The sequence below is a fragment of the Strigops habroptila genome, chromosome 2 (assembly GCF_004027225.2).
Source record: "Strigops habroptila isolate Jane chromosome 2, bStrHab1.2.pri, whole genome shotgun sequence".
Taxonomy (NCBI): Eukaryota; Metazoa; Chordata; class Aves; order Psittaciformes; family Psittacidae; genus Strigops; species Strigops habroptila.
This window is the reverse complement of record NC_044278.2, coordinates 104,072,137-104,085,632: the sequence shown is the minus strand read 5'-3', so window position 1 is coordinate 104,085,632 and position 13,496 is coordinate 104,072,137. Positions and strand designations below refer to the sequence as shown.

At 40.3% G+C, this 13,496-nt stretch overlaps 1 protein-coding gene across 8 annotated transcripts in view; it reads left to right on the top strand.

Annotated features, from left to right (window-relative positions):
• SGCG (sarcoglycan gamma) overlaps nt 1-13,220 on the top strand; it is a 119,042-nt gene extending 105,822 nt beyond the window's left edge. For all 8 annotated transcript variants that reach the window (XM_030476025.1, XM_030476022.1, XM_030476026.1 and 5 more), the window contains 2 exons: nt 7,819-7,942; nt 9,529-13,220. In XM_030476025.1, coding sequence (XP_030331885.1) covers nt 7,819-7,942; nt 9,529-9,702 — 298 coding nt within the window. In that variant the 3' untranslated portion in view covers nt 9,703-13,220. The remainder of the gene's footprint in view (nt 1-7,818; nt 7,943-9,528) is intronic.
• Nucleotides 13,221-13,496: the final 276 nt, after the last annotated feature.

The window sequence follows — 13,496 nt, the reverse complement described above, 5'->3', positions numbered from 1 at the left end:
AGAACACCAAGATCCATAGCTTTGGGTAATCATGTTCTTCTTGCCACATCCTGATCACCCTCCCTGCTTGCCTGACCTCAAAACAGCAAGCTGCTGGGAGATAAGTGACTATGGGTGGGAATTGGCAGCTGGCATTAGTTTGTACCTGCTGCTCACTATCTGCTTCTAGAACTCCAGCTTAGTTTTGCTCAGCTCATGTCAACAGGAATCCACCTTCCTCATAAAGAGGAAAATGGTTTAAAATTCTGTATATCGGACCATAAATAAATGCTGAGAATCTTTTTCCTGTGTAACTAATGCATGCGTTGTCTATGGTTTGCTTTCTTACGATGCCTAGCTGCATTGCCAGTGAATTAGACTGCTTTCAGACTAATCAAAGAGCCAATATACTCCTATTGCCTTTTAAAGGTTAACATGCATTCAAAAAGCAGGTCTGAAAGCAGACACCTACAGAGAACCAAGGCCAATTAAGCCCACAGCTTCCTTTTAGGTTGCTTTTTTGACTTTTGACTAACATTAGTTCCTTGACAGGTTAAAAATTCTCCTTTTCCCTCTTTTTTCCTTGTGTTGTTTTTTTTTTTTAACTTCATTTGCTACCTTTTCTATTCTTCCTCTGCTCCACAACCTCCAATCACTGCCTAATTTAATTTCTGTTCCCCTTTCACTTGTTCAAAGTCAGACTTGAACTCAAGGGCAGGTGTTCATGGCAAGACTCCTTTCTGCACACCAGAGACATTATGAGGGTTTCTTCCTTAACAATGTGAAAATATGTTTTGGTTATCTACCAACAGCATCTGATGCTCTATGTCCCATTTTCACAGCCTGCCCCCTAAGCAACCTAAGTGCTTCTGCATCTTTATAGACTGTGGTAAGACCTGTAGCCATTGCTCTCCTAACTCTTCTTGTTTCTTTCAAGAAGAGAAACTTGAACATTCATAAGTCTATCAGACCTGATGAGATGCATTCCAGAGTCTTGAAGGAATTGGCTTCAAGAGTTGCCAAGCCACTCCATGATAATTGAAAAGTCATGGCAGTCAGGTGAAGTCCCTGTTGACTGGAAAAAGGGAAACATTTCATCTATTATTAAAAAAGGTAGAAAGGAGGACTCTGGGAACTACCAGCCTATCAGCCTCTGCGACTGGGAGGATCATGGAACAGGTTGTCCTGTTCCTGTGTTAAGGCACATGCAGGACAGGGAGGTGATTTGAGACAGCCAGTACAGGTTCACCAGTGGCAAGTCGTGTCTGACCAATGAGTTGCATTTTCTATCTATTTATCTATCTATCTATCTATCTATCTATCTCCTCTCTTTTTACTTCATATTCTTTAATCTTTTCTCTAATACTGTTTCCCATGCCCCTATTAATGCCTAGGAACAAGCGTGAAGCAGCATCTTCAGTCCTACAAAGACTAACTGCCAGAAAGAAAGTGGTGTGGGGTCTTTCACTGTCTTTTGCCCTCTCATATGACTGACTTCTTAAATCAAACCTTTATACATATATATATTTATTTGGCACTTTTGCATGGATCCTTTTATTTTAATTGTACTAAAGCACTATGGGAGGACGACTGAGTACATTAGAGAAGTGGAAGTGATGGATTAGTATATTTTATGAACTCTCATAAAAATCAATTCTGGAAAGATCTGTGAAAGACTTTTAATGAAAAGGCATTATGAACTAGCCAGCATTTAGGTTCTGCCTGGACCCACCTTGTGTTCTTTGAGTATTTAAAAGAGCTTCAGAAAAGAAAAAATACCCACCATATAGGTGACACCAGATCAATATCTTATTACTGATCTAAACTAACATACTGCTGTGAAATAATCTGATATAATGAAAAATAAATGAAGTCCAGTATATTTGATATTTAATTTTCTCTTATGTACAGGGGCCCTGTTTTTTTAATTAAGGCTGTGTCAGGGCTGAAATACATAGGTGTTTCTCCTTTACTGATACAAGAACATACTTAACTCTAATAATTAAGTCACTATACACTGCTAAATTCTTTACCATACCTTTAATACTTTAGTGACAGGTTCACATTTCATATAGTCTTAACTGTGTGGTAAAATTGATTACGCTATTTTAACCAAAAAGCAAGGAAAGAAAGTTAGCTGTATGTATGTACGGGCACACCAGTTGTTGGGTGCATCACAGTTCTAGAAGCAGTGTCCATCCACCAGTCCAGTCCACTTACAGTAACCCTGGTCTTCCTCTGGTAGGTGCTGGGAGGAATGCATATGTTCCAGGGAATCAAAGATTCCGGTGAGGAAGTAATGGAACCAACGAGAATGAGTCTCTCCCTTACTTTATTATAATGGTTAAAGTAGGAAAGGGAAAAAAAGTGGTTAAAGGGTGTTCAGGTTACTTATTAGGTTATATGCTTACCGACCCCGTCAAGGACCCGATGATCAAGAGACCAGCTCTGAGATACATCATAGCAGGAGAGGTGGCAGGTTCTACCTTGGCGGGCGTCCCCACGGAGGCAACGTGGACCTCGGTGGTAATGAGATCTGCCTCATCCTCCTTTACAAGTCCTGGGCATTTATTAGTTAAAAGGTGCTGACTCGTCTTGGCTCAGGGGGCCAGCTTGTGCCAAGAGGAGTGGCCTAGTGGCCTATTTGGCACTAGTTTGAGTTTGCGTTCTAAAGCACAGAGGGTCTTTTAGGGGTCGGCAACTTCCGGTTACTTCCTCCCCTTCCTCCTCTTCCTTGCTATCTTCATCCCAGTCCAGCGTCTTCGTCACCTCTAAATGTCCTTGGCTGCCTTTTATGGGCAACAGTTGGCTATGGTAGCTGGTTACAACATCCCCTTCTGATGAAAATGATGAATTCAGCACAGCTCTCTGCTCCTTCTTAGTTACAAAGTTACAGTTACAAGGTAGAAAAGCTGGGGATGTACACTTTCAAGGCAAGAAAGACTTGGGATGGGCCATCACGGACCATTAACTATTGTGTCTCTGGACACAGCATACATGTGGGGAATTTTCATCTCAAGTCAGACCAAGGAATTCTGTCTCCATTGAATTCAGGAGACATGCTGACTCTTAAGATGGAAAGTACAAAAACTGGCCAAAAGGAACAAGAGCAAGCTGGTTCCTCTGTCCTGCTCTAAGAGTCAAGTAACTCCACATTGTGGTAGGAAACTTGGGCTCCAGAAAACTGTGGTACTCCTTCTGCAGCTTTCTAATGCATTGTGGTACTTACAAGATCAGCAAGGTACCCTTCTGTCTCCTGCCAGAACAGGATGAAAGAAGAGATCAATATGCCTGCAGCATGCACAGGCACTATTGGCTGCTGCTTTATCACAACCACAGCAGGCTGTCACTCCCCTCACAGCCTCCCTAAACACCCAAATGAGCAATTTCTGGTGATCTGCTATCTCCAGAAGTTAGCAACACGATTATAGGAAAAGGTGGGAAACTCCAAGCCTTTAAGTTGTTGGGATGGTTTCAGAGGCAGAGCCTGGATGCTGTCCAGGTTTCCTCAGAAGACTTTCACACAGTCCTTCATTAATTATTCTGCACACCTCAAGACCAGATTTCCTCAGCAGCCAGCCAAGACATATAGTCAACTTCTGGAACTATCTTACCAAAAAATAAGAGGACAGTGATAAAAATATTACCTTCCTTGCAACCCGTTGCTTTAGTTGCAGTGGACTACTGGAGGACCAATATCCAGCAGATGACACAGCTATGAGGATCATCAAGGACCACCTACTCCCCCACCCTTCCCTGCCTTTCATTAGCTGACACTGTGCAGTTTCCCTGTGCTTTGCCAATAAAACTCCGAGTGGCTGCAGGGATTGAGGTGAAGGAGAGCAAGGCAAAATACCTATTCTGCAAGTAGGCCTAGGTATGGTTTTCATTGCTTCACGTTCCATGGGTATGTCTACATGAGCGTCTTAATTCAAATTAGGAACATGCTTTTGAGGGAAATCCCCCAACTGCCTGAGCTCCCCACATCTTGGTTCTCATTGGGGAACTGTTTGGGGTACATGAACAGGGTGACATTTGGATTAAATTAACCTGAAAGCTATGCTCCCCCGGACAACACTTAATGTGCTCCATACTTTCTGGGCATGCAGTCTTCAGGGTCAGGCATCAGCTAGTACAGAGTACTCCTGTAGACAGATATAATGGGGGTGTCAGGTCCTTGGCATCAAATGTTGTGCCATCCCAATCAATTCCTCTTGCACCACACCACTTGCTAATTGACCCCTGGCAGCTACCACAGTACCTAGAAGCTATTCATAAGTACAGAATCCATCTTCCCAAATGAGATACAGGCTGTGACAGGTGTCTCATTTAGGACAGCACATTACATAGATTAATTCGTCTAGATGATAAAGATCTTCACTCCATTTTGTTAAATGTAATTTATGTGCCTGTAATTAAAAAAAAAAAAAAAAAAGACGGATAACAATATATTCCTTCATCATTCTACTGCCCAAATTCAAACAAACACTATAAAACGACAAAAACCTGTAAGACAATCAGTTTCTGTCCTCTCAGTCTCCAAGCACCCTCTAGCATTTGCAAGCAAACTGAATTCTTTTGCCAAGACTTTTGAGGGATGCACATCAACATTTTGCTAAGCCCAGGCTACTCTCTTTCTTCTTTTATCACTTAGAGAATAGATTTTGAAACATTCTTATCAGCCATTATGTGCACACAGTGGTGTATCTTCTGACTGATTGACCCAAATCATTCACAGTGCAGAGCAACTTCCTCCCATCATCTGTTTAAAGTAGATCCACTGGTCACTGATTTTAAAAAAAAGCCCACTTTGCTTTATAAATGTCTATTTAAAACACCACCAGTGTTAATAATTACAGTGCTCTATTCATACCTTTCCAAGACACCCTGAGGTCATACAAGTATCTCCTTCACTCAGGTCTTCCGCTAGGGTAGTTCTGTGGTCTCTAGACCCTTAAGCATACAGGAGAAGTACAAACCTGCCCACCAGTGACCTGCTGGAAGTGCCTCAGGGCCAGGACCACTGAAGAGTTTTAGGCAACTTTAAGGTCAGTATCTAAAGGGCTGAGGAAGTCACATGTCTTCAGGACCTACTGGTAACTGAGAAGGGACTTTCGAAGTCAAGGTTCAACTCAGTCACCTCATTTCTACGCTAGGTGCCTGTTTCCCTTTTAGTACATCTGTGGTTGAGACACTGAAGCTTTGAATGCATTATGAAGAAACACATCGTTAGCGTTACTGAACGTTGCCTTTGCTAAAATCTCACACATTGTACTTCCAGAAGGCTTTAAATCACTGCATAAGTATCACGGTAGTTTCCATCACCAGGAAGCTCCAATGACTTACTCAATTAGGTAAATCCACCCTTAGTAAATCTAGAAATAGGACATGTATAAACATCAGAAATTTAGGAGCATGATTAATATAGCAAATGTAATTCTGCCATGTAATTTAAATTGTATGTAAGTCATATCATAAACCTGTAAATGCTTCTGAAGTCTGTAGGCTTCTTGCCAGCATTAATTTTGGTAGAAAGTAAGAAATATTTCTCCGGTATTTGATTACTTTTCAAACTCCAGGTCTGATATGTTCTTCAAAAATCTGTCCCAATCTGCCTTCTTGTAATATTTAATAGAGCTTAAAAATAAAAATTTATGCCTACATATAGAATACTTACATAGGCGAAATACTTTACAAAAAAACCCATGAGCTATTTCAATGTTCATAGCTTTTTGCTAAAACAAACTACAACAACAGTCAACTACCTTGACACAAACTTTTGAAAATATATTACATTTTAAATATTGAAAATACAGACTTTGATTTTCATTATACAATGCATACAAATGTGCATCAAAAAATATTCCTATGAAGCAGACCTCCTGTGTAAATCACTCAAGGAAAAACTGATTTCCAATTTCATAAAAGTGTAAATCTAAAGCAAAAAGTCATAGAAAAGTTGTTAAATCACCAACACTGCTTAGTAAATATTACTAACACTATATCAGATGTCTGATGCAGAACAGACTCATACTTGTGCCCTTGTACTCAGCATGATCATTACTGAAGTTTGTGCCATCTCCGAATCATGGGATAAGGCATCAAACTATTTTTATGGATACGATCCCAATATGGACCCATGATGCAGTTATCCATTGCTAGGAATTTAAGTTATCAATCTAAAGTTTAAACTAATTGAAAGTGACTAACCCGGGAGATGCTGGGGAGAGGCAGATCATAGAAACATGGAGCTACAGAATGGTTTGGGTTAGAAGGGACCTTTGAAGATCAAAGATAGAATCTTCTGCTGCCTCTGGCCAGCAATGATAAGCCAATATTGCCTGCGTTATTTTCAGATTTGGGCATAAAAAATGAAGTTTCAGTGACTGTGCTTGACTGTGGTCAGATATCATGGGTTTAGGTTTTAAGATAGCAGCTGGATTTAGCTTCTTCAGAATTCTAAGATAGAACTGAAGTTTTTCACAAGCACAACTGACTTTTAAATTCTAGTTTTAATGAAGTAACTGCTAAAAAGGGAAGAACTGAAGCAGTCTGAGCGAATGAAACCCATCAGACAGCTACATCACGATTGTGTGATTGATTGGCAGTCAGTGTCTACACTTACTACCTGATGCACACCTAGTAAAGGACCTGCTGAGGCACAGTCCTCCACTCCTCCAGCATGGCAGCTGTTGAGCATGCATGGACCCAACACGGCATCTGCTGGGAGTGCGTGTGCATGCATGTGCATGCACCCATACATGACCACCCCTACATTTCCAGAAGACAGGGTGGGTGAGCACATGCAGACCTGGGAGCAGGGATGCATGTCTGAGTTCTGCATTGTGATGAAACCCAAATCACTTTCTGTGTGTCCAGGGAACATATAGAATAGAGAAGGTAACATGGATATAAAGTAAACTGGGACCACTGGGCAATTTTCTCTAGCCTTAATATTCACCTGTTTAATATTGGCTGATAGTATAAAATTCAAGCTGTTGTCATCAGCAACAAAACCCAGTAGGTATCAACTCTGATCTTGCAGCGTTCCACGTCTCCTGTGGAAGCAGTTCTAGGTGATGGTCAAAAGCAGCAATATAATCACTAGCTTGTTGCTGAGCTTGGGCTTTTTCTTTCCATCTCATGATTTTTAATTAGTACTTTTATCCCTGCTACTTATTGTGGAATGATACCAAAATTGTGAAGAAAAAAAGCCTTATCTCTTTGGAAAACAAAAATCATTAATCCTGCACAGCTGACCTGATGAGGTGATTACTCAGCTCATGCAGTATCTTCCTGCCATCTTGTGGCACTGTAGGGTTTGCAACTTTCTGCCTTGCATAATTTTTTTGTCAAAGGAAGTTACTGGTTTTTAAGTTTCAGATGCCATCTAGTTAAACAAAACACAAGGTGAGATCTTGCTCTGACTGATAGCAGTGTCAAAACTCTTGTTGATTATGAAACTTCCAAACTTCACTAATTGTATTAATTTCAATATCTTGTTACATCAAAAATGCAAATAAATTCAAACTGAAGAATATAAAATGGGTTTCAGTTTTAAAGAGTAAATTACCGTTATACTGAAATAATCTGAAGTTATCTCTGAAATAATACCTTATGTTTGTATTATGAATTCATCTGTATTTTTCATTTGGGATACTTTGGCATTTTTAAATAGTTTCCTCCTTTTGCAAATCTGCCTGAAGAAAAAAGAAGCTTCATCTTTCATATGACTTCAGGCGAGATTCTTCAAGTGCTTGCTCAAAGTTTACTTACTTTTCAAAAATAAAGGAACATATGACAATGTGCTACTGTCAGATTTCCTGCTCCTGCTTTCAGGCTGGAATCACCGACTCGATCTTTGAGTATGGATGCACCACGAGGAATTAATATCAAAGCACAAGCTGGGAATATCGAAGCTCTTTCTCAAATGGATATCAAACTGCACAGCAGTGATGGTGTGGTGAGTACAAGCCCTTCTGTTTTTATAACTATGGTTGACCTTGCTGTCTGAATGTAACTAACAACTTCAAGTCTTTTTTCAAGTTCTGTTATTTTAATTCCTTAGATTTTAAGAGACGGGATATTGAACTTAATGGTGCCAATAATAAGACTTATTTATAGGTTAGATTAAATAATACCACCAATTGACATAATATTGTATTAGGTTAGAGAAATGCTTTGTAGTAAACCTGCAATAGCACCCACCTCCCCACTAGCACAGTCATTCCCAGGCACCCAATCAGGGTCCTTGGCCTAGAGCAGACACTTAGGCCCAGAGCTGCTAAATTAAGGAGGTATCATTAGGAACTGCCCCATCAGCAACAGCACGCCTCATGCAGCAGACTTAGCAGATTTAGCGCCTTTGTGAGGGTGTACATTGCCAGCTCTTCGACAGAAGAACTCTGGAGCAACCTATATGTCCATCCCTAACCAGCTGACACAGCTGCAGAGCTTCAGCACTCAAGCGTGGGCAGACCTGGGTCCAACAGCAGCAGCAGCACATATGCGCCGCTATTCAGTGTATGGGCAGGGGCTCTATCTCTTACCATAGAATAGTTCAGGTTGGAAGGGACCTTTAAAGGTCATCTAGCTCCACCTACCCTGCCATGGGCAGGGACACCTTTCACTCAACCAAGTTGCTCAAAGCCCTGTCCAGCCTGGCCTTGAACACTGCCAGGGATGGGGCATCCACAATTTCTATGGGCAACCTGTTCCAGTGTCTCACCTCCCTCACAGCAAAGAATTTCTTCTAAATATCTAATCTAAATATACCCTTCATCATTTTACAACTGTTACCACTCATCTCATCACTTTACTTCGTGATAAAGAGTCTCTCCCCATCTTTCCTGTAGGCCCCCTTTAGGCACTGGAAGCTGCTCTGAGATCTCCCTGGAGCTTTCTCTTCTCCAGGCTGAACAAGCCCAGCTCTCTCACCCTGTCTTCATAGCGGAGGTGCTCTAGCCCTCGGGGAATCTTTGTGGCCCTCCTCTGGACCTGCTCTTGCAGGTCCATGTCTTTATTATGTTGAGGGTTCCAGATCTGAACACAGTACTCCAGTTAGGGTCTCAGCGAGAGTGGAGTAAAGGGGGAGAATTATATCCCTCGACCTGCTGGCCACACTCCTTTTGATGCAGCCCAGGATGTTACTGGCTTTCTGGGCTGGAAGTGCACGTTGCTAGGTCATGTCCTAGCAGGGTCCAGCTTTTTATCCACCAGTACCCTCAAGTCCTCTCCAGGGTTGCTCTCAATCCACTCATCACCCTGCCTGTATCCGTGTTTGGGATTGCCCCAACCCAGGTGCAGGATCTTGCACTTGGCCTTGTTGAACTTCATGAGGTCTCTGCTAAGGAAGAGGATGGGCACCAGCTTATCCCTCTCATGTGTTCTAGTGTTTTCTAAGAGCCTAAGTCTCAGAAAGCTTTGTATATAACAAGTCTGGGTAAAAGGCTATTCTTAAATCACTGTGTAGACAGTCAGTTGTTGTATGGCACGCTATTGCATTATTATGTCTTAACTAGTCCGTTTGTCCTGCTTTCTCCCATTTAGCTTTTGCTGGATGCTGAAACTGTGCGACTGCCCAAATTGCCTGAGGGTACAAGGGGTGGATCCAGTATTTCTCAGGGGCTCTACGAAATCTGTGTGTGTCCGGATGGAAAGCTCTATTTGTCAGTGGCCGGCGTGGGCTCCACTTGCCATGAATACAGCCGTGTCTGTCAGTGAGGCACCAGAAAAGGCGCCTTGCTACTCTGATTTTTATATTACTGCTGAAGAGCATTACCGAAAGCAGAATTTTCAGTTTCAAACATGAAGCACTTCAGTTAGGAAACAAATCTGTATGTACAATTCTGGACTACAGGGTGAAAAGGGAAGAAGAGCACAAATGACATTTCAACTTCAAAAGAATGACTTGAATCAAATTACATGTTCTATCAGTAACACTTTGAAAACAGCCTTATGGAGAGCATAAAAAAAAGGAATATGTTTCCTTGCTGAACTATTACTCAGTCACATGATTATGTCACTGTTAATATTTTTGAGCTCTGTGCGTTTTTTCTCTCACTACATGTAAACACTTACTGCATTAGTGGGTGAAATTAGATTGAGGGAATAATGCTAAGACAAAGCATTAGTTGGGGAATTCGAAAAGTGCCAGCAAATGGTCTATGCAATTTTGTTCTTGCAATAACACAAGATATGAAAAATGTGGTATTTGTATAAGCTCTGTGTAAAAGGTGTTAATTTGCTAATACTTTCTGTTTTAATTTGTCGACATATATGCCGATTTGCTTATTACTGAGATTCATATAAAAATAACCAATACAAAAAGCTTCAGGAGTTGTTTATGCCACCTGTGTCTCAAATCTGTTCACTATACAATGGAGAAATATGTTAGTATATTTTATAATAGCAATAGTTTGTTTTATTGCCTGTACTGTCATACTCATTTAAACCCCATGTTAATTCAACAAGGCAATTTGCTCTGCCAGCTGGACTAGTAAAAAGAAAAAAAATACATGGCTCCAGATTGTCTGACACAAGGAACTGTTTGGGCGGTGGGGAACAAAATCCTTTTTTGCAGCCCACAGGATCCAATTAAGAGGACTATTTCATTTCCATCTGCAGCTGTTGACTGATACTTCTGATCCTGTCGGAGCGAGACTCCACTACAAACGGAGAGAATAAAACTAATCTTTATTATTTTTTACATTAGGACTTTGGATACAAAATAAATGCTCACCAGAGTTGACAAACCATTTATTGACCTTGTAGAGAAACACAACTGCAGACCTATTCCCCTGTACAGTGTTGCACTAAACACAAATAAATTGTTTGCACACCTCTGGGTAGCAAGATTTGTACTGAATAGTCTGTTCTTTAAAACTCATGGGATTTTAACTCCTTTGATGCTGTTTTGTATATATTTGATTATATTATTACCCAGGTAGGAGCTGCTATCACATAGTGCCTTGGTGTCTATTTACAGAAGATTTTAACCCATAACTGTTATTAAACCACAGAATGTCCATCCTTTAGAGAAAGGAATTGTCATCCTTAAAACAGGAGAATCAGAAAAAAAGGATTACTAAAGCTGTGTTGTTTTTCAAATTTTCTACTTCAGCTCTGGCGGACAAGCAGAGAAACCAAACACTCAATTATGATCCAAGATACCGACAAAAGACTGAGTTGAGAAAGAGCCCCCAGCTAACAGTATCCACTGTTATTGTGGAAAAGCCCTGGGTAGTCCCTGCCTCAAGGGCTGCCTTTCTAATTTATCCAATGAGTCTAATGTACAATACTGAAATTGCCCTTCATTAGCAGGGTGGAACCCTCAATAATTAAAGCAAGCTAGAAGAGCTTCAATAGGAAAAGTAGGAGATGTGCTTAAGCTGAGCTTTTGGGTCCCCCCAGGCAAAGGAGGCAAGTGAATTGAGGTCTCTCATGTTATTTGGAGACTGCTCCAATTGCTGACATGTTCCCTAAGGGAGAAGGAGGAAGACACACATCTTCCATTTCTGAAATCCCCTTTTCCTGGGCTTAGACATCTACCTTCAGAAGTGAATCTAGGGCTGTGGCCCTAAAGAGAGGAATATGTATCTCTACAACTGTATCTCTCAACTATATCTCTCTACAACTAAGCCCTCAGCTGAGGCAGACTTTAACAGAAACTGTCTCCAGCATTCCTTTTAAGTCAGTTTAGGCAGTTCCAGCTCCATGTGCAGGCTTTTGCAAAACAAATTATAAACAGACTTAGCTTATTGACTGGATAGAAAATATGAGTATTAAAATAAAGGGCAGCAAATTCCATTGTGTGTGCTAGATGTCAATAAACTGCTGCTACAAGTAACTTGGAGGGCTGTAGTGTCTCCAGTCCTTTATAGACATAGCATAGCAGGAAAACCAGACTTCAGTCCTTAGAGAATTCAGCCACTATCTAGTTTCAAAAGCATTTGAATTGTCACCATACCTATGTTTCTGACATCAGTGAACATATGCCCACTTCCGTGTGGTACCAAACTACTCATTCACCTAATCTAACCCCTAAATATTAGCCAGATACCATAAATAAGTATATTAGTTACAATCTGCCTCTCCTGCTGGCAATGGAAATACAGCATTTAAAGTTAATGCATTTAAGCCTTTGTTTTGGATACACATTTTTATATGTGGTTTGCAGTTAATACAGAGGAAGAAATGGAATCAAGGCTTTCCAGGTTACAAAAGTAAACCTAACCCTGAAACTACTGGGTATTTGGAAGCCACTTCTATTGCAACTCCTTACACTGAAGTTGCTCTGTTTTAGTTATTTTTACAAAGCTGTGGTATACAGCTAGGAAAATAGGGGTGCAGCTCCCTGGCTAGTAACACTACTGAGCATTTTGGCATCTCAGTTAGACATTGCAGTAACTATTACCTTTCTCACATGGAGATAAACCTTTGGACTTGCCTCAGTTCACAGGTGGAACCTGAATCATACGGAATCCTCAGCATTGCCATCAAACAAAACACCAACCTGCCCCTCTTCAGGTTTAAATTCCATTCTTCTTTTCATGATGCTACAAAACTGGCACTGAAAACGTAGTTGCATTATATAAGTTTTTTTAAAGCATGGAAACTTCGTGTCACTGAAAAACAATTTTGGGAATTTTTTCCTTTTAGGTGTGATTAGTGGAGAAACATAGTTTATGCTAAAATTACTGCAGTGTAATCAGAATCTGAATTGTTAATCTCGGTGTAGTTCATACATCACTAAATTATCTTTTCTGATATCTCCATGTGAATGTATTTCCACCCCTCTTTAATACTTCAAAATTACTGTTTCTACTTGAATCAAACATCAGTAAGTAGTTACAGATTAACAGAAAATTATGGCACAGGAGAGTATGTGCTTCTCTAGTTTATTTTCAAAAGTGTTATCCAAATGGAGAAGAAAAAAACCACACTACCCAGCATTCACAACAGTGAACTGTATTGGTTGCATATTTTTTACCCTCAAAAATAATTATTTACAGCAGCTGTAGTAACTGGTTGGGATTGTTACACATTGGAAAAATAAAAATATCAAAATGGGAGTAAAACTTTATTGGTGATTGATTGCCCAAACACAACCCTCTTTGTTTCCATTTCACAGACCTTTAGTATTGACATTTGTTTATCTTTATAAAGCTTGATGCAAAGGAAATTGCAAGAATTAACTGAAAACTGAGTTCTTGAATAAACTTTATACATTTTGAAAAGCCTGCTTCTGCTTGTGTGTTCCAATGAAACATCTTAAATTAATATTTTCATATAAAACAAAACTATCTTCCCAAGACTCTATGAATGTAAAATGTACATTATTTAAAAATATGAGCAAAAATCTTAGCCCCAACCAAAAATTTACAGTATTCAGAAAATGTTTTACAATTAGGTTTTACTGTACATCTAGAATTCCTTCGTCTTCATCTGTGGTAGGTGAAAGTAAGCAAAATATTATGCCAGTGCTACTGAATTCATCATCCAGAAAGCAAACCAAA